Source organism: Gigantopelta aegis, chromosome 8 (genome assembly GCF_016097555.1).
Source record: "Gigantopelta aegis isolate Gae_Host chromosome 8, Gae_host_genome, whole genome shotgun sequence".
Taxonomy (NCBI): domain Eukaryota; kingdom Metazoa; phylum Mollusca; class Gastropoda; order Neomphalida; family Peltospiridae; genus Gigantopelta; species Gigantopelta aegis.
In genome coordinates, this window is record NC_054706.1 from 15,463,855 (window position 1) to 15,489,495 (window position 25,641).

Below are 25,641 nucleotides of genomic sequence, written 5' to 3' on the forward strand. Positions count from 1 at the left end.
AAAGATAGCGAACTTTCAGAGAAGGAAAAACATGTCTTCTTGCCAGATAAGATTTCTAAAAAGAGCCATTAGTCGCCTGTTCGCTTAGCCGAATTAGCCAATAGCAGAACCGTGGTCGGTGTCACAGGTCAGTGGTCAACAGACAAATACCACCCCAAACCACAATTACTGATCCAAAGTATAAACCCACTGATTAGAACTCAATGCATGTGTGTTTGTGTGCAGTGCAATAGCTTAAAATCACTATAATATCACCTGGTTACACAAGAGTCTGAGTGGATGTGGCAATTGATGGGCAAGTAAATAGATCCCTTCGAAGTAACTTGTTCAATATAAACTTCTTGCATGAACAGAATGATACCAAAGTAAAAAGATAGAAAGACATTTCACGTCCCACCCCCCCCCCCCCCCCCGAGTAATTCGACTGTATATTTCATTATTTGTAAAAAGCAAAATCCATCTAGTAATATTTTGATTAATATAACTGCATTAATTACCTCAAAACTCAAAGTTAGACCCCTAAAATGCGAGTACAGGTGACAAGCATTCTGAGATACTGGTACTAATAGCTATTGTTTGGCGGCCATCTTAGAAATCCATGATGGCCACCATAATGTATCTTAGACAAGTTGTCCCTTTTATAAGTTGAAAACTAATGCGATGGACAAACATTTTTCACGTTTTAATGACAACAGAATGATGCCCTCAAAAGCCTACGTTAGATTAAAAGAAAAGCTTAGAGCCTAGGTGGTATGGGTTCAGAGATATTGGTATTAATAGTTTTTTGTATGGCGACCATCTTGGAAATCCATGATGACGACCATAACTTATCTTGGACAATTGGTCTATTTTAAAAGTTGAAATCTAAGGTAATGGTAAAATATTTTGAAATTGTTACTGGTGACTGCCTACAAAGTAATTATGCGTTTTTCACACTTTTATGGTAGTTCTGTAAATATGACTTTTTGTCGTTTGTTGTAAAAGCACATTTTTTTCAAAACAATTTAATAATGACCCCTTTAATTACTCACATGGTGTCTATCATTCACATTCTAGGCAATTGAGTTGAAATATGTCCCTTATACATGAAACAGTAGTACCATTAATGTCAAGGTGTCGGATTTTACAAATCAACAAAAGGTCATGACCTTTTGATCTCTGGTGACCTAATTATTACACCAATGTGTATATATGATACAATAATTTCTAGAGGGGTTTAATATAAACATTTTGAGTGCTAATTTGTGTGGCTATGTTCATTGATTGCAAAGTTATGATACATTTTGTTATCCCTACACAAAATATTGTACAAATATTTGTCCTCACCTCACTATGTTTATGGGGTGATATTTATCAAAAAGCTACTAATTAGAAAAGTCTATCATACTAATTATTAACTACAGGCATAGGGCTATTTAAAAAAAAAACGCCATTAGACTTTGCCCGCCCACGTGATAACAATTTCGGCTCTGGCCCAAGGACTCATTTCAAAAAGCTTTTCGACAAACTAATAATTTTTAAATTATTAAGATTGCAATTTACTTATATTTTTGTTTAGAACATGACTGTCTCTATACCCAATGCATTTCTGGACATCGTAATGTTGTGTAGTGTCTCAATAACGTTTTCTCTAAAGTAATTTCGTACGTACCCCATTATGGACGTTTTATATTGATATTTTCCAATAGTTTTCGAAAACGAAATCATCATTTATGTATGTATTCAGAGATGTTTCATATGAAGTCAAAAATAAACTTATTACTTGTTTTGAAAAAAAAGGCATAATCTGGGTGAAAGATGAAAACAAACGAGTAACCGTCATAGAACAGTGGCTATTATAGACATTGTATGCTGATCTCTGGCTTACCCATATACGGATATATTAAAAGAGGTGTGCAGACAGAATGTAAACGGACAAAATGTCAGCGGTCAAAATGTCAATGGACAAAATGTCAGTGGTCAAGATGTCAACGGAAAAAATGTCAGTGGATAAAATGTCAACCATTAATGTGGTATCTCTGTCAAAATGTCAACGTGTGTGTGTGTGTGTGTGTGTAAGGAAGAGAGAGATGTATGTATTAGGGTTAGGAAAATAGAGTTCCTTGCTTATTACAAAATGTGGAATAATTAGAGCATGTTTTATTGTTGGTTGTATGGCTCATTAGCCATTTTGATAACATAATCGAGTTACTAGTATTTAAAAACAAAATCCCATCACCCATGTTCTGTTGTTGAGAAAATCGTATACACGGTTAGTGCTGTCAAATGTATGCAAACAGTGTTTTGATTGGTCAAATGAAAAGTTATACAATAGTAAGGGTTTGTTTTTTTTATACAAATTATGTATAATCTGAAAGTTGACATTTTGACCTGAGTACCACTTTAATAGTTGACATTTTTGACTGTAGACATTTTTTCCACTGACATTTTGACCGTTGACATTTTGATGATTGACATTTAGACCGTTGACATTTTGTCCTACATCCATTAAAAAAGAACATACGTTTAAGGCTGTGTATAATATGTTCGCACGAACACTTGACATAGAGGAAACGATAGTAAATGCAATGTAACTAGCAAATATCCATCGTATATCACGCAGAAATCAGACAATCGAACTACATCCAGTTCAGACAGAAGGGTGTATACCACCAAATCCAATCCCATAGACGACAATAGTAACATATCGACATATACACCATGAATATAAATACACCCTCACCTTTAAAGTAAATCAGAAAACAACTGAGGGTTAAGCGGTTCATTTCAGAGATAACGGGTGGCGTCTGTACGGGATCTCATTTTTTTTTGGGGGGGGGGGGGGGGGGGGGAACATGCTGGATTTTGCCTGAATCAAATGAAAATGCCCGAATCTACATAAAATTTATTCATCTCAGCATTACTACCAAACAGCTATACAGGGTTGCAAACGAATCTCTATGCATTTCTACATGGATTATAACTAATTTTGAGGGTAGAATGATGGAAATACATGGTAAAAAAGGCTTCAGGTTAGCACATTGTGCCCGAATATCAGTATAATTTTTTCCCGAATTTGAGGTTTTGCTCCACCACTAGGGAGACATTTGCCCCCGTCCCCTGTCTCGCACACTTATGTCTGTGACTACTTTAGTTCCGCACAAACATTGTTATGCTATGTTTATTAGGACCCCGCACACCGTTCAAGCACAATGGTAGTACATTGACACTAGTTCAAATTAAAGTACAGGAATTTAATGGCCAGATGAACCAACATTTTAGCACAATAAACACTGTCACATTTATCACCAATGGCAAGACTTGTGGTATTAACTACTCTATCTAAAGTTATGTTTGACCTAGCCGAATGTTATTTGGTTTACAGGCCGACCAACTTTCCGGAATTTTCCGAAAAACCCGGAATTTTCATAACGTACTCGGAATTCCAGAATTGATGCCAAATATCCGGAATTTTTTTCGAATTCACTCGAATTGTTTTTTCTAAGCAACTAATTCTTATTACATTTTACATTCTTAGAATTAAATATCTTTATCACTCATTTCAACCTGAGCTTCGTTTTGTCTAGTTTTGTGCCATTACCAAGGCCGCGGGCGTGTTTATTGTCAACAGCCGACCAATGAAAATGTCGAGTAAAGTGAAGTCATATATGGGCAGTTTCACGGGAAAGTTTGCATAAAGAGTCTCACTGGGACCCAAAAATGAACTATGCAGCATTCTATAAAAAACAATATTTTTAAAAAGCAATATGACTAGTGAAATGTTTTATATAAAAAATTGGACCTACAGCTGTTACGGTTTATAAAATAATCAGTGATATAATTACATTCACAGCATAAAAATACGAGAACACATAGGTACAGCATAATCATAAGCTTTTATGTGATACATTTCTAAAGATAAACTGAGGTGTTTTTTTTAATGTAGGAAACTGTTAAGAGTAACTATGTTTTCATTAATAAGGCCAAGGACTTTAAGTTTTCTGATGATTTTTGGTAATATTTTAGCAATATTCTTCTATTTAAAAATGATTTATGTTAAACAGAAACCATTAAATACTAATCTTCAAACAGAATGTCTATAACTGAATTAGAAAAGAAATTTCAATATGTTTTTAGAATACTAGTTAAAAATAATGTTGATTGCATTAGTATTAGCAGTAATATAAGCTTTCAAACAATGCAGTGTGAAAATGGCAATTTCGTTTAGGAGGGGACTATTTTTTTAACATTTAGATTTCAGTTAAATAAACTGAGACTGCTCTTAATCTTTAAAAAAATATTAATTCATAATTGTATTAGGAAATAATATTTGATATGAATCTGCATGTAATAGTGTAATTAGATAATTAACATTGAAAGATTACCTGTCATTCATATGCACACTACTGCATACAAGACACACACTCTACTTAGCTTGTAAAGTCCTTATTTGCCAGCTTTATTTTGTAATATTTGGATTTTACGTCCTGCAACTGTGGCAGAATAAAAGGCTCATGTCCTTCAACCGTTAAAGGCCCAAGAAAGATGAAACAACTTTCTAAGCACTCCACTCCGACAGTCTGGGAGGACCTTGTCCGTGGCCATTTAAATGTTGATGTCACTTTACACTCATGAAGGAATTTCATACAAATATGATCACCTTCAAGCACTTTACACTTGCATTGTCAGGGCTTCTAGATTATGGTAGTCCCACTCCCATGGCTAGTGATATTCAATGTTGGGCTAGTAAATAACTACTATTGCCATGCCCGACAGCTAGTGAATTATTTCTGGTCAAATGTTGCAGTTAAGTCTATTTTGTAAATATGAATATCCTGCCCCCAGCCCATCTCCCAATGTTAGTGTTTTTGAGTTCCATCTCCCTCTTTAGGTGTTATATCCGATTATTACTATTATTTAGTAAAATTATATTAACTTACAGTAAAGTAGGGCTAATGAATTTTTAATTGTGGCTAGTACATTTTTAAAAATCACTGATCCCATGGCTAGTGGATTTTATAAAAATTCTAGAAGCCCTGATTGTGTATTGGTTATTCGTCCAATGTAATAACCCTCGTCATAGTAAACAGTATTCTTAAAAAAACATCAGATTCTGTAATAATATGAACTGACCTGCATTAAACAACCACCTGTGTTAAAAGGCCAAGCTGATACATGTCCTCCTTATGGTGAATGTTTAACACAGTTTGACTGTCTTTATACGAATGGCAGAATAAAGAACCAAAATTGATCACTGCACAACTTTCCAAGTGTGACAGAATAAACAACAAAGCTGACATCTCTCAGTCAAACCCACTAACACCTGCAGATTGTCAAAAAATGTCTCAGACTTCCATACAAGTCGCATGTACATAGCAACATCTAGACATGTCAATATTAAATCTGCTCAGCTTTAACATGTTGTAAAATGTCCTTTCCGGAACTTGAACATTGTGACATAAAATTACCACTGCATCAGTGAATTAATAGTTAATTTTAAATGAATTTAAATCATACATATAAGCATGTTGGGTTTTGGAGTGGGGGTTTTTATTATCTCAATAATGCTTCATATCTCACAGCCCTTTTACAAAAAATCTATCAAACAAACTTCATATATATTATGAAATTGGTATAGAATTGTATTCTGTATCCATTCAAGTAAATATATTGATAATGTAATGAAAGCACTTTGCAAAAAGATGTTTAAATATACATGTTAAAATTGTGTTTAGGAGGGGACATTTTGTTTAACATGCAAAATCGTGTGTATTTACAGAACTACAATTCACACAAACGCAATAATTATACAAATTAGTGTTTGTAGGCTATTATGCATGTACTATATGATTAAAGTTTTGTAACCTGCCTGTATATATTTATTTGACCCATGTTTAGGAGGGGATATTTTTTAACGGAAATTTTTAGGCTCTATGTTACAATAAATATCTCAAAGTAAATAACAAAGTTACATCGATTTTTGTTCTTGTCACAACTGTAGGTGTCTATTGTGATTATAGTAACAGAAAAATAATTGTTGTAAAATGTTATTTGAATTATTTATAGGTCAATGTTCATAACAGGACATCTTCCAAATTTTTTTAACGGTAAACAGGGTTAGTTCTTTAAAATACTGTAAATAATAAATAAATAACAATAAAAGTATCTATTTCACATTACATTATTATTAAAATAGTGATGGAATAATGCAAAAATGCAAATGAGACTCGTAAATATGTTATTTTGATATATAAATATTCGCTACTTCATGAAAAATCAAGTTATTGCAATAAAATTTGGTTTGTAGGTTGCTATACCATTCACACAGGTACCTATAAATTTCAGTAGAATAGAGCTTTAAATTTATGAAAATTTTATTCCAATCAACGAGCAGTGCAACCTTTCCTGTGAAACTGCCCATATGAAAATGTTCTTTCTTATTTTTAATACTCGAATAGTTTATATATTCAAAGATATTATAAATATCAAATCATAGACTTATGTTCCTGCGGCGCATGCATCGGTTCTATGGCGATGTATGCAATTTTGCCACCGTGGATCAAAACATGAATATAACAGACTAACAGAAGAACGCTACGATCGTACAAAGAAAAAAAACCCCAAAAACCGAACCGACAATTGTTTTCTTTCCATTGGCTTTCACATGCAACATTTGACTAAATAATATTTGGCCACCACTAATCTATTATATGACGCATCCATCACATTAATATCCTACCGATATTATTTTATTCAAGAAAGTTAAATAGTTAAATAATAACGCGATTTGTTTTTCTGTACACTGGCTCCCCAAAAATGTTACGGTAACAGTAATGTAAGCGTAATGGAAAACGGCAGCCAGTCTTAATGTGGGTAGCTGACGTTTCGTCCCCGAACCAGTTCGCCACAAATCATTTCGACTCTACGACATGCATATGATGAACTAGTGCATGTGGCAATGCACCTATATAAAAATAACATTGGTCTCAAGTTTGTTTGCCACTTTATTGCTAATCTGTAGATGGGAGACTGTAATATAATATTTGCTAATAAAGTTTTGTGTGTGTGTGTGTGCACTCGTTGATGATTGTTGGTGTGTGTGTGTGGGGGGGGGGGGGGGGTCTTTTTATGAGGAAGTTCCAATTCACATATAAATAATGATATACTTATTTGTATTGTTATTTTGGAAATATATGTCAAAATATGTTTAAAATTACTTTTATGAAAATGACGTTTTCGCACGCTTTAAATTATTGTTTTGAAAAGGGCGTTTGCGCGCATAAACATTAAAATATCAGAAAATCCCGGAAAAATATTTCCATCAGGTTGGTCGTCCTGGGTTTAGTACTACCTGTAGGCGTGGATATGTCGACGAGTCCTCCATCCTTCTTTTGTCGTACGTCTTCATCAAGTTGCCTGGGATCTAATACTTAGTTCGGCTTATCGGCTGAAAGCGTTCAAGATAGCTATTTGCACGAATCTGCCGCTAATATTGAAGAACACCATAAGAAAATTGGCTTCTGTCGCTTACGAGACAGGAAAAACAACATTTTAACGAGAATCCGTGTGGTTGATACAACATCTATAGGAATCCGAGGTAGAAAAAAGGAGCCATGGAACATTTCTCCATGTATCAAGTTCGATTAAGTGTAATGCGAGTTTGGTCTTGTGCTTGGTGCCTTGCTGTGCACATTGATCATTTAAAAGTAAACACATGTATTAAACCAAGCACAAGCAGATTCTGATATACTGATTAACTCGAAACCCCACTTGATTACCTCAAACACTACTAGACTATTGGTATCGTTCTACATCACAAGGAAGATGAACCGGTTAACATGAAACGGATCGTATGAGCATTGGAGGAACAAGGCGAAAATCAGTCGTGCCTTTTTACAATTCATTCCACAAAAGAGGGTTGACAAAAGTGTTAGAAAAAAAAGGACATTATCTTCTTTCAAGTATAAAGTGCATTATGCTAAACATCATCAATATTTTTGCATAACACGTGAGTAAACTGATAACAGTTATAGCAAAGCTTAATATGGAGAGACCTGTACTAGATATCTTTATTTAAGTCTTTAAATAACATACATTATGGCAGTTAAAATGTCGATGAATTGTCAGGGACTTGGAGATGTTGATAGACATAGAGATATATTTTTAACTACCTTAGGAAATTAGATTTTTCTATCTATTGTCTTACAAGACACTAATTTTCAGGAAAATCAAAAAGCCTATATTAGAGCGCAATTTGGTTATGTATGCTTTCTGAATCCCTTCAGTAGTAATGTAACAGGGATTAATATTGCCTTTTCTCCTGCAAATTTGTTTTTATTCCCTCTCCCGTTGTATTGTTATATATTCCTATATATAATGTATATATATATATATAATTATGTAATGTGCACATTGTGATATGTGTGAACTTTCTGAAGAGAAAAAAAAATGCAAATTTAAAAAAAAAAATTGGCTGCTATTTTAATGGATCTGAACAACAAAACTGTATATCTGTTTAATGCAGAGTCCAATGACAATTTTTGGCAACATAATGGTTGATTCCATGGGTTTCTATTTAGTGCCCTGTCTATAGGAGGACAGCCACTCTCGAGGATATTCTTTACTGGACAAGACAAAATAATGGTTGATTCCATGGGTTTCTATCTAGTGCCCTGTCTATAGGAGGACAGCCACTCCCGAGGATATCCTTTACTGGACAAGACAAAATAATGGTTGATTCCATGGGTTTCTATCTAGTGCCCTGTCTATAGGAGGACAGCCACTCCCGAGAATATCCTTTACTGGACAAGACAAAATAATGGTTGATTCCATGGGTTTCTATCTAGTGCCCTGTCTATAGGAGGACAGCCACTCCCGAGGATATCCTTTACTGGACAAGACATCCTTTTTGCACTGCTCACAGAGCTCTGCTACTCTCAGACTAGTTTACTAAATCAAAACTAGCACTGGGAAGAGCTCATTGTAATAAATATAGCGGTGATGACATGTAATAATGAATCACGGTCAAAACAGTGTTCATATCAGGTGTTTGCGAAAGGGGATATGTGATATATTCTCTGCACGTTGTATTTTAATCCAGGGATTTCTTGGGGAAGACTGTTCATTCCGAGTAACAACACATTACAATATCGGCCTTTTTTAGTTAACTATGCAAACATTATATATGGGATTGACTAATTGGTAGTTATTTATCATAAATACATGTTTTAAAAAGGCGGAATATGGCTCTTGCATATCTAAGAAAGCAGCTTTAAGACACCTAAGCACATTTTTAACAACGGATAATTCATGTTAATATTTATACCTTTCTAAATACGTTAATAAGGACGGCATTTTAAAACGGGTATATATATACTACTCAAAAGAATTTAAGGGTCAGACGATATTTTCGACATTATTTTTTGAATGTCAATTATATTAGCTAGACCATAATGTCACGCATGGTATTGTTCCATGTTGACGAAAGTGGGTCTAAGCAACCCATAAATGAATTAAAATCCACTGTCATTGACACTGTCGACTAGTTCTAATGGCGAAAACATGCTTACATTTGTACGTAAATTAGGGCGAAAGCGAAAGGTCTGCTAAGTGCCCATAACTTGCTTTTTCACAAAGCGCTTCATTTGCACGCTTTGCACGTGTATTCCATGTTCCCAATGCTGAATTTCCGTATAATTGGAGCTTGCGTTCGTGTACGGTGCACACTCCAAATTCGACAATGGTACGACGTCAACTGACTATCGAAGATCGAGGAAGGGCTATTGCTTGGCTTCAGGATCGCAATACGCAAAGAAATGTTGCTCTGAGACTTGGGGTCAGTCAGAGTGTCGTTGGCCGACTGTGGCAACGGTACCAAGCAACGAATTCTGTTCGAAATCATCCACGTTCGGGAAGACCCCGAAGCACTACAAATAGAGAGGACGCTACATCACCAATATGGCTCTACGTCAACGCACAACCACTGCACGCCGATTACGTGACAATCTGCGGACTGCGACTGGAACTCGAGTGTCTGATCAAACCATACGCAATCGTCTGAGAGCCAATAATCTACGCTGCCGTCGCCAGGCTGTTCGACCACCACTCCTACCACGTCACAGAACGGCCAGACGTCACTGGTGCACGCTTCATCTGCGGTGGCAACGTGTTCAGTGGGGTCGAGTGATGTTCACTGATGAGTCCAGGTTTAGTCTCCAGTTCAACGACGGTCGGGTTCGTGTCTACAGACGTCCTGGGGAGCGCTTCGCTGACGTTAACGTTAGACAACGTCACCGGTTCGGTGGTGGCAGCGTCATGGTGTGGGGCGGCATCTCTATCCACCACAGGACCCCCCTCTATGTGGTGGATGGCAATCTGAATGGAATCCGCTATCTGAATGAGATTATCCGGCCGTTGGTTCTCCCAGACCTTCAGCAGATTGGCGGCGGGGCAGTTCTGCAGGATGACAATGCCAGACCCCACCGCGCCAGGGTGGTAACGGACTTTCTCAGACAACAAGGTATCGCCAGGATGGATTGGCCAGCATATTCGCCTGACTTGGCCCCAATAGAGTAAGGCTGGGACGAATTAGGCAGGAGAGTTCGGGATAACCATGCCCCTCCGGCCAACCTTCATGATCTGGGTCAACTTCTTATGGCAGAGTGGCAGGCCTTCCCCAAGAGTTCTTCAGACGTCTGATCAACAGCATGAGGCAACGATGTGTCGAGTGTATTCGCGCCAGGGGTGGATTCTCACACTATTAAACGAATGTTCTAATGTGTAAAATCCATGTTTGACAACCTTCAACTTTGCCAGCATGTCATTTGACTTTCTTGTATACAGTGACGTTTATTTGTGTTTTTTTGTAAATATGGAACAATAAATAAAAAAATTGGTGTAGTTTACATCATCAATCTAATACACTCTGAAACTTATTTGGTTATAAAATTTTGACTCTTAAATTCTTTTGAGTAGATATATATATATTTTTTTTTTTAATTGCCAAAAATTATTTAAATAATAATCAGGAAGGAATTATTTAAATAATTTTTAAGTTTACTATCACTATAACTTTGCCTACATGTACACAGTAAATGCAAATGCAGCAGTTTTATTCGCATGAGATTTATGACTACCATACTGAATCTAACGACAAAACCGAAACACAAAATCAGGGCCGTGTCTCCGCACGATGCATTATTTCAGGGCGAATTTTTAACCCATATCCGGAATTCCGGAATTCATGCCAAATCTAATGGACAATTGGCAAACTAGTGGTTGATTCCATGAATTTCAATCCAGTGCCCCGTCTATAGGAGGACAGCCACTCCCGAGGAGATCATTTACTAGAGATTTCATCCTTCTTGCATCGCCACAAAAAGGACTGCCACTCCAAGACTAGTCTGCCACTCCAAGACTAGTCTGCTAAATCAATACCAGCACCGGACAGAATAAGTACACCCGTCATGAGTACAGCCACCACAGCTGTTACTTAAAGTGTGAAACAAAGGATATTTTTTCAAAATGTCAGCATTTTCTACTGGACAGTCAGCAAGGAATACAAGTCATAGGAAAAAAACAAGTTAATAATAAACCAGGTATGAAAGTCCGGGTAGGACTATGGTTCCTAAGAAATGGAGGTCCGAGAGGACTACTGTTCCTAGGAACTGGGGTCCGTAGGACCTGCGTTCCATTTCCACCGGGAACATATTAGATCATCATAACGAGGTGCACGTGCACGATTTGACTTCTTGCTTTGATCAGTGCCCATCAGTACATGTTTATAATGAGCGGAACCAGTGCAGTGCTTCACCACTCCAACATGTTACCAAGACAACAAACCCCGAGTGACTTGGACAGAACAAGGATCATTGTATGGTTGCAAAATGGCGTGGCTCAAGGATAGCGAAGTGGAAAACCTGCCCCAAATTCAACCAGCTTGGCCATTTGGTTTACCGTGAAGCGCATAAACCAGTCTAGCGGACGTTTTTCTGTTCAGGCTGGCTGCACGTAGCCTGAGAGCGACTAGTCTTATGTTTAGGAGGCCGAACGATCGCGGACGCTCGCTGAACTGCTTTTTGCGCCCAACGTTAGGTGAATATGATGTGATAGCAGGCGATAGCACCAGCATAGTGTTAGCTTCCGTCAACGACGTATAAGTTTATTATTATTTGGACATTTCTAATTTGATAACTTGTATAATTTTGTTTTACTTCTTCCGGGTTTGTTACTTAACTGATGTTTAGACATTCTAGTTTTGTAATTTGGAAACCATGCATGCGATATTTGTTGAATAGTTTCCCATGGCCCACGCATTTAATCACTTGAACCTCTTACATAACAAGAATGTTTCTTTTTCAAACTGTTAAAAGGATATTTCTATACCACTATTAATATAATGTTGTTGTTGCTGTTATTTTGTCATAACGTTAACGTAACCATTTTTATATAGTGCGCATGTGGATTAGATTAGTCATTCGGGGAAAGTAGTTAGGTATTAGATTACAGGTAAACTGTCACGGGCATATATTGATATACGAAATCGTGGTTCATAAAATATCATCTTAAAATTTGATTTATGCAAATATGAACATTTTAGGTCCATTTCGAAAGTTTGTTTATCGAATTAATTTTATATCCTATTGTTCATAGTATCCTAAATTTTACATCCAAATAATTTAATATACAAAATAAATATCAGGAAATAAACATTACAGGAAACAGATAAAATATACATACACCGATATCTTAAACAATTGTTTTCTTAATATATAGTATTAGTAGTTAAAAAGCCTGATAGTTAGAAACATCGTAATAATGACAGAAAATTTATGACAGTCTCTTCAAATAAAATTTAATTTTTTTTCTTTTCCTTCCTAAAGTCATTTTTAAAACTTTAAAACTCAAATATTCGTAATTTAAACAAATATGCTGAGGTATCGTTTTTAACAAATATTTCTTCAATTTGTTTCATTTTTTTAATTCATTTTTAAAACTCTAAGCCTTTAAATTAAGGTACTATCCAGAGTTTGCTGCCATTGTAACACATTTTTGACTTATGGAGCCTTTTCGATGACTAAAATTGCATATTAAAGCTATTTTTCTGTTTAGAATATCAGTGTCTGTATAAGCAAGATGTTTGTTGTCATCTAACACAGCCTTTTTTGATGCCTAAAATTACATATTAAATACATTTTCTTGTTTAGAATATCAGTGTCTGTCCTGTTAATCTAATAATTTCGTACGTACGAAAAACAAAATATTAATACGAAGTAAAACGACAAATGATGGGTACAAACATTAGCACACGACAACAAACACATTGGGTATACAGAGATTGTATTTAATACATAATTTTAGTCGCATAAAAGAGTATGTCATTCGGAAACATCATACAGTGGCTGCAAACTCAGACTAGTCCATTTAATGTCCTTCAGAGTCCTTCAGTAGCAAATACTGACGTTTTTAAAGGTCGTTCTTTGTGGTTACTTGACTGAACGTGCTGATTAAGATACCCCTTACAAGAAAAATGAAAGGTAGTATATGTGACATCGGGGATGGGGTGGGGGGAGTGGTGTAATATATCAATCAAACTATGACACATAAATATGAATTTTACAACCCCTCCCACAAAGTATTGAGTGATGAAAGTGGAGCTTTACATGTCTCATGTTCTGTGCAACGGGATGTTCTTACAACACCTCTTCTAGTTTCGCACACTAATGTAATAATATAGCTTTACAGGTACGTTACATACATATTTCGTGTACAAAGGTACTAGACACAGTGAACCTGGATAAAATAAATGTGTAATCTATTTTTAACAGAATAAACACGATCTCATTTACCACCAATGGCAGGAATGGATTGCTAGTATTAACTGCGCTATCAAAAGTAACTTTGACCCAGCCGTCTGTTATTTGCTTTAGTGCTATAAGGTTTCAATATAAAAATCCGGGCGGGACGTAGCCCAGTGGTAAATCGCTCGCTTGATGCGCGGTCGGTCCGGGATCGATCCCCGTCGGTGGGCCCATTGGGCTATTTCTCGTTCCAGCCAGTGCACTACGCCTGGTATATCAAAGGCCGTGGTATGTGCTACCCTGTCTGTGGAATGGTGCATATAAACGATCCCTTGCTGCATTAAGAAAAATGTAGCGGGTTTCCTCTGATGAGTATGAGTCAGAATTACCAAATATCTGACATCCAATAGCCGATGATTAATTACTCAATGTGCTCTAGCGGTGTCATTAAACAAAACAAACAAACAAACTATAAAAATTCTGACTGCATTGTACTGTACTACATATTGTTAAGATCACACACTTGGCTGACCGCCTTTCCAACAACCTACTGAAAATGTATAAACATCTCGATAAAGAACTTACCTCTGTGATTATTCGTGTTTAAACATACATCGATTCGTTCCAGCCAGTGCACCACGACTGGTACAACAAAGGCCGTGGTATGTGTTATCCTGTCTATGGGGTGATGCATATAAAATATCCCTTGAAGCTAATCGAAAAGAGTAGTCCATGAAGTGGCGACAGCGGGTTTCCTCCCTCAATATCTGTGTGGTCCTTAACCATATGTCCGACACCATATAACCGTAAATAAAATGTGTTGAGTGCGTCGTTAAATAAAACATTTCCTTACATACGTCAAGTAGGGTAGTTCGAAATGACTTCAGTTTTTAGTGATAGTCGCAAAAGAGTTCACGCGCAAAATGCAATGTACGAATATGACTGTGTTTATTTGGATTGCCAGTCATTTCACAGCGTGTTCCACACATAATACAGACCATTTAAAAATATTTCGACCTAAAGCCACCAATGTAAACCATATATATAGTAAGGGCTTGGTGCAAAGATGCCGTTTTGTAGAAAGAAGCAGTACATTCTAGTGTAAATCAGAGAAATAATATCTGCGACTATCTGCGGCGGTTACATATTTTTTAGGAACCATATTTAAAATGCGGTCTGGATTATTCGTGTTTTACTACACCACTCATAACTACGTGGTCATCAACAGCTGACAGCAATAAAGTTGTCAACTTGACCACATTTACAGCGACAGTACCTACTTGACATGAATATGCCCCTATCTTTTCTAATAACAGTACTAGTATATGAATGTTTTACCATTACCGGGAGTAGTCGGTTGTAGTCAAACATAATGCGGCTGTTGTTTCTCCTGTTTGTGGTTGGTAAGTAGTACAGTATTTTGAAGACTTTTGGATGTTAAAATGTTAAATGTAAATGGCTGTTAATGTTCTATTTCATGTCATATGCTTTGTCAATATAGATCTTTTTCCCTTTTTTATTTTCCTTTTCCTGTTTTTTCTTCTTTTTTTTCAGTCCCTTACCGGTCTAACCTGATGGGGACTATAGATTTCATCTCCGTCCTGTCTGTATGTCCGTTCGCCTATCCCTTACCGAAATGACTTATATTTTTCCCTTATAAGTAAAGTATAAATCGTTAATACTTTTCAAGTATAAGTGACTTATAAGTAAACGATTAGGATTTTGTATGCAAATGAGGTATCACTTATACAAAGTATATGTGACCTATAAGTGAAGTGTTAACCATATATATAAATGAAGTGTAAGTCATTCGCTTATATTTAACAGAAGTGTTAGATATATATAAGTGACTTATAAGTGAAGTACCAGGTATAAGTGAAGTATAAGTGATTCACTGATATTTAACACAAACTGCTGTATAAGTAAAGTATAGGTGAAGTATAAGTGATTCACTGATATTTACAAACATTGCTGTATAGTGAAGTATAAGTGATTCACTGATATTTTACAAAAAACCCCACTATAAGTGAAGTATAAATCATTCACTGATATTTAACAGAAACTGTTGTATAAGTAAAGTATAGGTGAAGTATAAGTGATTCACTGATATTTTACAAACATTGCTGTATAAGTGAAGTATAAGTGAAGTATAAGTGATTCACTGATATTTACAAACATTGCTGTATAAGTGAAGTATAAGTGATTCACTGATATTTTATAAAAACGCTGTATAAGTGAAGTATAAGTGAAATATAAGTGAATATCAAAGGTTGTGGTATGTTCTGTCCTGTCTGAGGTAAGATCATATAAAAGATGACTTGCTGCTTTTGAAACATGTAGAGAGCTTCCTCTGAATACTATGGGTCAAAATTAATTATCAATTTAATTTTTTACATCCAGTAGCCAGTGATGAACTAATCAGTGCTCTGGTGACATCATTAAACAAATGAAATTAGGCAGCAATCTGTCCCTGGAGGCCAAATTTCAATATTCTTAGGTAATTTCTGTATTAATGCGACTGACCCTATCTCCACCCATAGAAATGGACACCAATTTTGGTCAAGCTACCAACTGGTAACAAATGTTTTGTCAAGAAAAAGAAAAAGAAAAGAAAAAAGAAGAGTGAAACAACAGGTTCAAAATCCATGAATACCATGGGAATTCCCATGACCCATTTAATTCAAATAATTGTTTTAAAAAGTTATTGTTCTTATGTCACCAGTACAGTATGACAGCACTTCCACACCATATCTGTAAACTGTCAGCAAGACATAAAAATTGAAGCACAATAGTCTTTAACAAAGTAGTGTTTCATTCTTCCCGAAGTGACCCACTAATACATGTATATCTGAACAGTATATGCAAAGAAATATTTTATAAATAATATAAATGAATATTTATTTTTAAATGTTAGATTGGATTCTCTCACATCCCTTTTTTCAGTTATGTCTTGTTCAGTGCCATCTTGATATATGTCATCCAACATTCAGATGGGATTCTGCAAAAGAAAAACATATTTCATATAGTCTGAATAGATCTGCTATGTAATTAGCAATTGTTTAATGTAAACATTTAGTTCTTTCTATTAGTTTTTAAAGACTAAGTTAGAGAATCACAGCCTACCAAGTTTCAGATGTGGGGAATCAAAACTTCATGAAAAAAAAAACTTTCAGTTAAATTTTCAATTTTACTTCTAAAAATAATAGTTTAAAAAAATATTCAATCAAATCTCTAGAATAAACGTTAATTTTTGTATTAAAACAGACTTTGAAATATTCAATGTTGAACTTTAATTTTAATTAAGAAGAAACCAGAAAATAAAATACATACATGTATATACATATATTTTTAAACTCTTAAGTTCTGGAAAGTACTAGAAAGAATCATGCAAATAAGTAATAACTGTTTATAAATTTCTCTGATTCAACTGATTATGTTTCCATAAGTTTCATGTATTTGTATGTACATGTTGAGGATATTAAAGCTGGATCGATGATCAACTTTAATAAAACATCAGTCAGACTGATTTGTTCAGTACATGAACCATTACAACATGTATGCATCTGGTGATATATTATAACTGGTGAATAAATGAAAAAATCCATTTTAATTTGCATTTTGTAAAAAATATGATGACCCTAGGTTTTTCTTTTGGTGTTCTCTGTAGCATCTTTATTTTTCTGAACAATAGGTATTCTGACTTTAGAACAGTTTAATGTAAATGATATTAACATGCAATGATTGGGCTTATAAAAATTAATATGTGTATTAAGCAAACATAAAAGCTAACAAATATGTTTCATGTTACTGTTTAAAATGTCAGTCATTACAACTGCCCCCATTTCCCTTGGGCTTTTAATTAGAACTGTGTGAAGTAAATTAATTACTCCCAGTCTGCTAGAAGTAGAGATACACATCCTTTTGATAAGACAGGTACAAAGTGATCAGGTGATAACTCCCATTATGATTCTCCTATAGACATTTTATTGCCCCAATTAGTAGAGCTATGTAATCCCTTTGTAAGGTGATATCTAAAGACTTCCAGTGTTTGTGAATTGCAGAAGTTGATGAACATTACATAAATTATTTTAGTTCATTTAATCAAAATACATATATATATATATATATATATATATATATATATATATATATATATATGATGCTTTTCAAGTTGGTTTTATCACATAAACTGTTTTAATGTACAATGGCACAAATGTTCCTCCATTGCTCCTATAGTCACAATGATTAAAATTATATTTATTAAAAATTATAACTTATTAATACTTCCAAGCTATTAATTGATCATATGGATTTAAAAACTTTAAAATTTGCCTTGACATAAAAAAAAAAAAAAATCATGTTTGTTGGTAACAGAGGGAAACCACAAGTATATTTTAATTAATTAATACTAATTACTTATGATATTTAAATGTAAACAACAACACCAAACCTTTATGTGACAAAATAACTATAATCAGCACTATAGTTTGAACTATAGTTGTATTCACTAAATGAAATGTCTATGCACATGCATTAACATAAATGAAGAGAATTTATCAGACAAAGGAATGCCGCCATTTTGTCTATTTGAAAATCCAACAATGATTGTAATGCATGGTTTTTAAATGAAAAACATGAAGTGTTAAAATTAAAAAATAGGTGCTACATGTAGTCATATACTTACCAAATTAGTTTTCCTGTATGATAGACTTGTTCCACGGACATGAGGTATAGTCTTAACAAAACACATGTGCACAAAGAAAATGTCCAAGTGCCGCCATTTTGTTTTTTTTCTGTAGTTTCCTCCTACTGACTGGAGACCCACACAGTGGTATCTGAATTAAGTCCTTTTGAAGTTGCACCATGGCAAGGCTATTAATCTCAGGATTTTGCACCTCTCATAAAAATCCCTTGTTCTATCTGAATTCCTGATGTCATTGTTGTTGTCTTTGTTTTTCTTTTCTTTTTTAAAGTTAATTAACTTTTTTTTATATGTAAATACAAATTACTATTAATAGATAAAATAAATCCATATTGTAATAAACATTGAAATGGAGCTCACCTCCACCCCCCCACTCCCCACCCCCTCTACACCCCTCTGCCCTACAGCTATAATTTTACAGATATTTATTGTGAAAGGTGGTGAGTCTGGAGGGTCTATTTAAGTGAGGAGGTAGCATGGGATAATTATAATCATATAGCATCATGTGTATTAATATTAATATTAATAATTTTTAAAATGATTATTGGAAATACTATCAAATTCTGTTACATGTATGTTTGGTTGTTTAGCCACTGTTCCCAATGAATTTGATAAATCCTGTGAGAAGTTATGAATTTTTTAAAAATAACCATGAAAATGTTTTGGACTTAGTTTTTTCCCCGTTCATTTGGAACACATCATTTCCTTTGCAAAAGGACTATCTCCAAACTAATAGTTTACTTATATTTCACTTATAGAAACAAACAAAAAATGTCTTAATTCCAGTTCACTTATACCACTGATAAACCACTTATAGGTGAACTATATGTGGAGTATCAGTGATGTATCAGTTAACCATTCTTTTCACTTATACTTATACACACTGATACTTCACTTATACCAATATATGGGTAACTTATAGGCCACTTATAAGTGGCGTATAAGTAAAGTATATTCCACTTATAAGTTTGTATAAGTTATTTCCGTAAGGGATCCCACATATAGATTTCCGGATGTGGTTTTTTTACAATGCTTCGAGAAATTGACCTAAAAGTATGTGTATAGCTTTATCATGTTCCGTTACGGATCAATTTTTCATTGCGATTTACCTATTTTTGACAGAGTTGTGGCCCTTGAACTTAGGAAATACGAACATTTGTTTTTCGGAATTTATTTATTTATTGTGGTTTTTTTTGTTTGGTTGTTTTTTTTGGGAGGGAGGAGGGGCAAACCCTAAAATACTGACCTGAAATTTTGTGTAAAGCTTTATCACGTTCTGTTACGGGTCAAGTTAACTTTCATGACAATTTACCCATTTATTACAGAGTTATGATCCTTGAATTTAGGAGATGCAACAAATTGTTGGGCCCGTTAGGGGATATGAATTGATTAGCAGTACTATCAGAAAACGCACGCACACACACACACAGAGAGAGAGAGAGAGAGAGAGAGAGAGAGAGAGAGAGAGAGAGAGAGAGAGAGAGAGAGAGAGAGAGAGAGAGAGAGAGAGAGAGAGAGAGAGAGACACACACACACACACACACACACACACAGAGAGAGAGAGAGAGAGAGAGAGAGACAGAGAGAGAGACACACAGACATACAGATACACACACAAACAAAGACACTTGTTTATCATTTAGAATGGTTATAATACTGTGGTCGTATTGAAACAGATTTTAAAAAACAAGGAGAATCATGAATGGTCCATCCAGCTTCAGAGTTGGGAGGGAAGGCAATAAAGAAAATTTGCTTGAGCAGAGAGGTGTTTCGACCCCCCAAAATCCTCCCCTTGCACACGCGCCTAATATATTACTGTGTTCATATTTATTCCTTATTCGTTTTATTGAGGTTTATCATCGGCGACGCCAGAATCTTACATTGTTGGTGGGTCTGACGCTAACATCACTGATTACCCATACACGTGTTCGTTACGGTACTCCGGCGTGCATTCCTGCGGGTGTGTCATACTGTCCTCCACCAAGATCCTCACGTCGGCGCAATGTGTGGACGGACGAGAGTAAGTTACGTACCACAGGGAGCTCAAAACTTGGACGTCTGTAGGGGTGGGGACAAGTTCAGGGCGACCCTTCTCTAAAATAAGATTAGGGACCATATTCACAAAGCTCGCTTAAGCAACATTGCATCATCCTTGCATGTCTTTTGTATTACAGCGCGAGATCGTAAAGATGTGAGAGTTTAGTTAATTAGGCCCTAGAAATGCAAATATCTAACAAAATATATCTGGAGGGGCACACACCATGCACTCACTCATGACTCACTCACGCAATCACTCGTATCTAATGTAATATATTTTATCAAATCAAATTTGGATTTTCTCTAATTATGTTACCTTCTATTTGACACTAGATTTCCATTGACATTAACAAACTTTCCCCAGTAACACTCTATTTCACCACTGGTTAAACATTACGATACCACTGGTTAAACACTAAGCTATTATATAGTTAAAGTTTGTTTTGTTTAACGACACCATTAGAGCACATTGATTAATTAATCATCGGCTATTGGATGTCAAACATTTTGCAATTGTGACTCGTAGTCATCAGAGGAAGCCGCTACATTTTTCTTCATACAGCAAGGGATATTTTGTATGCATTTTCCTACAGACAGGGAAGCACATATCACGGCTTTTGACCAGCTGTGGTGCACTGGTTGGAATAAGCTAAAAAAAAACCCACCAAACCCCCCCCCCCCCCCCCCCAACTAACGAAACCCAACTGTTTAACAAGCGAAGGTATGTCTAAACGATCTGTAAGATAAGTGGTTATCTAACGGACACGCATGCAGTATTCTCTTTATTACAAATCCTCAAAAAAACTAAATTAATAAACTTTTCTTTCCGTTGCAGAATCCATTTGTTTTCGGTAGTGGCTGGCCAATCAGATCGAAGACTCGGCACGCCCAAGGCTCTTAGTGACGTTCATATTGCAAGTATCTAAATATAACACATTTCAAATACCTGTAATGTATTGAGGGGGAGTTTGTGGGGGTTTTGTGGGGGGGGGGGTTGCTGCTAGTTGGGTTTTTTTTGGGGGGGGGGTTGGTGTGGTTTTGTTTTAAATTCATACTTCTGTGAATGGACCGGTTGTTACCAATAGGATGTTGATTTTTTGTTTGTTTGATTTGGGTTTTGTTTTTGTTTTTTCGTCGTTTATTTTTTTTTTTGAAAAATTCATGTTTTTTCGTTGTTACCAATGATGATGATTTGTTGTTTGTTTTTTTTTTTTTTAGGGTGGGGGGTTTATGGGGTTTATTTTTTTTTTTGAGGAGGGGGTAGGTGTTTGTTTTAATTCCTACTTATGGAGCATTAACCCAACAATTTCTTCGATGAGTGTGTACAAGAAACAAACAAAATGGAACTTGTCCTTTGACGTATAAAAACTACTTCTACTAATTGTATTCATAGTCTTAGATGCAAGCAAAACGAGTGAAACTGCAAACGTACATAGACTGCACGCCCCGCTCCACCCACCCGATTTACCCCACCTGCAGATTCAGGCAAAGAAAGTCTGTATTTTCTCACAACTTAATATACCGTAAATTCTCAAATAAAAGCCTAGGTTTCTATTTTGTTTCGCGACACTCCGAGACCAGGCCTCAATTCAAGGCAAGCTTCTATTTTTTTCAAACTCATTTTCCTGTTCTGCTGTTCTCGCCATGTGGTTAAAAATGTGACGTCATGCAACGGAAGTGACGAGTATAACACGGTAATTTCGAGGCAGGCTTCTAATCGAGGCAGGCTTCTATTTATTTCGCGACACTCTGAGATCCGGCCTCTAATCGAGGCAGGCTTCTGTTTATTTCGCGACACTCTGAGATCCGGCCTCTAATCGAGGCAGGCTTCTGTTTATTTCGCGACACTCTGAGATCCGGCCTCTAATCGAGGCAGGCTTCTGTTTATTTCGCGACACTCTGAGATCCGGCCTCTAATCGAGGCAGGCTTCTATTCCAGGCAGGCCTATATTCAAGGATTACGGTACTTCCCAACCATCGATTTCATTAGTAATGTGGGTTGCAGGAGATTTCTAGATAGGAGCGCAACTTTGGAAACGAATACCTACAGTATTTCTTAAATATACGTTTCCAAAGTTGAACTTATTGTGTGGAATGTCTTCAAAAAACCATCCAGATGACCAATAGAGTTTGTTCCTCGGCTAAACTAAATAAAATTAAATTTATTAAAATTATATTCATTTTAAAATACTGAATTTCGGAGCACTTCTATATGAGAAGAAGTCCACCTTCGGCTGGCACTTCAAAGTACTGTTTTTGTGTTTGCTAAGATATGTACTTGTAATTTGTTTGAAACAGGGTCTTAAAATTCACTGTCCTTACTCTTATCAGATTCGCTGCTACATTAAACTCTGACGAAAGCCTATGGTCGGTCAGCCAATCAATATGCGACATTCAAAACAGTATTCAAATTTGAGATTCAGTTCAATGAAAATATGACTGCTTCTTGTTGTATACTATTCGACAACGGTTTTCTTTGCGTGAAAATTAGGCCAATACAAAAGGCACCTTTCTTTTTTATTAATTATTTTATTTTATCCCTGACACAGCACCTGGGATGGCCAGTCACCGAGTTCGGGACGTCAATCAGGTGATTCAACATAACACAGTGTAAGTTCGGCCCAGCCTTTTCTCGCTACCGTGTGCACGCTAGACTGGTTTTCACCCTGTACAGTAAACCACTTCAATAACCAGTCAAAATAAGTCTGTACGAAGACTGCCACTACTGGTGATGTATACATTCTTCCTACTTCGTCTGTACGAAGACTGCTACTACTCAGGTGATGTATACATTCTTCCTACTTCGTCTGTACGATGTATACCACTTCACTGGTGATGTATACATTCTTCCTACTTCGTCTGTACGAAGACTGCTGCTCCTGGTGATGTATACATTCTTCCTACTTCGTCTGTACGAAGACTGCCACTCCACCTGATGTATACATTCTACTACTTCGTCTGTACGATGACTGCTGCTACTCACTGGTGATGTATTCTTCCTACTTCGTCTGTACGAAGACTGCCACTACTCCTGGTGATGTATACATTCTTCCTACTTCGTCTGTACGAAGACTGTTACTACTCCTGGTGATGTATACATTCTTCCTACTTCGTCTGTACGAAGACTGCCACTACTCTGTGATGTATACATTCTTCCTACTTCGTCTGTACGAAGACTGTTACTACTCCTGGTGATGTATACATTCTTCCTACTTCGTCTGTACGAAGACTGCCACTACTCCTGATGTATACATTCTTCCTACTTCGTCTGTACGAAGACTGCTGCTTCACAGGATGTATACATTCTTCCTACTTCGTCTGTACGAAGACTGCCACTTGCTACACAGGACTACATTCTACTTGCATTGTCTGTACGATGACTGCTACTCCACAGGATTATACTCTACTTGCAATTGTCTGTACGAAGACTGCTGCTTCACAGGACTACATTCTACTTGCATTGACTACATTCTACTTGCATTGTCTGTACGATGACTGCTACTTCACAGGACTATACTGTACTTGCAATGGCTGTACGATGACTGTCACTCCACCTGACTACATTCTACTTGCATTGTCTGTACGAGGACTGTCACTCCACCTGACTACATTCTACTTGCATTGTCTGTACGATGACTGCTACTTCACAGGACTATACTGTACTTGCATTGTCTGTACGATGACTGCTGCTTCACATGACTACATTCCACTTGCATTGTCTGTACGATGACTGCTAGTTCACAGGACTATACTGTACTTGCAATGGCTGTACGATGACTGTACTTGGACTACATTCTACTGTACGATGACTGTCACTCCACCTGACTACATTCTACTTGCATTGTCTGTACGATGACTGCTACTTCACAGGACTACATTCTACTTGCATTGTCTGTACGATGACTGCTGCTTCACAGGACTACATTCTACTTGCATTGTCTGTAAGATGACTGCTACTTCACAGGACTATACTGTACTTGCAATGGCTGTACGATGACTGTCACTCCACCTGACTACATTCTACTTGCATTGTCTGTACGATGACTGTCACTCCACCTGACTACATTCTACTTGCATTGTCTGTACGATGACTGCTACTTCACAGGACTATACTGTACTTGCATTGTCTGTACGATGACTGCTGCTTCACAGGACTACATTCTACTTGCATTGTCTGTACGATGACTGCTGCTTCACAGGACTACATTCTACTTGCATTGTCTGTACGATGACTGCTACTTCACAGGACTATACTGTACTTGCAATGGCTGTACGATGACTGTCACTCCACCTGACTACATTCTACTTGCATTGTCTGTAGGAGGACTGTCACTCCACCTGACTACATTCTACTTGCATTGTCTGTACGATGACTGCTACTTCACAGGACTACATTCTACTTGCATTGTCTGTACGTACGATGACTGCCTGTACACAAGACTACATTCTACTTGTGTTGTCTGTACGATGACTGCCACTCCACCTGACTACATTCTACTTGCATTGTGTGTATGATGACTGCCACTCAACATGACATCATCTGACGCGAGCGCTTGCTAAACTAGTTTTGGCATTTAATGTTAAATGAGATCGACCGAATGCGAACAGCTGTGTTTTTTGTTTAAGGACACCACAAGAGCACATTGATTTAAGTATCATCGGCTATTGGATGTCAAACATTTAGTAATACATATAGTCTTATAGAGGAAATCCGCTACATTTTTCCATTAGTAGCAAGGGATCTTTTATATGCACCATCCCACAGACAAAATAGCATATACCATGGTCGTTGATATACCAGTTGTGGTGCACTGGCTGAAACGAGAACGAGCCCAATGGGCTCACGGACGGGGATCAATCCTAGACTGATCTCGGATCAAGCAAGCGCTTTACAACTGGACTATACGGCGGATGCTCACAAGAAAACCTATGTACTGAACGCAGATTAAAACCCTCCCAACATTAGTTCATCAAGATTAACCTCGAATGCAAGTGCATGCACAAGCCAAGGTTAATCTGCTGGACGCATTTTGCCTGCAGCAGTCACATGGCCGTTCCGAACAATTTTGCTCGGAATGATACTGAGGTCAAAATAACGATTACCGTCACGTTTTCCCACCCTAA

At 36.5% G+C, this 25,641-nt stretch overlaps 1 protein-coding gene across 1 annotated transcript in view; it reads left to right on the forward strand.

Annotated features, from left to right (window-relative positions):
• Positions 1-25,641, forward strand: part of LOC121379504 (fibrinolytic enzyme, isozyme C-like) — a 34,522-nt gene that overhangs the window by 2,505 nt on the left and 6,376 nt on the right. Inside the window, exons 2-3 of the mRNA XM_041508148.1 lie at positions 20,332-20,500; positions 21,353-21,431. Of these exons, the coding sequence (XP_041364082.1) occupies positions 20,332-20,500; positions 21,353-21,431 (248 nt within the window). The remainder of the gene's footprint in view (positions 1-20,331; positions 20,501-21,352; positions 21,432-25,641) is intronic.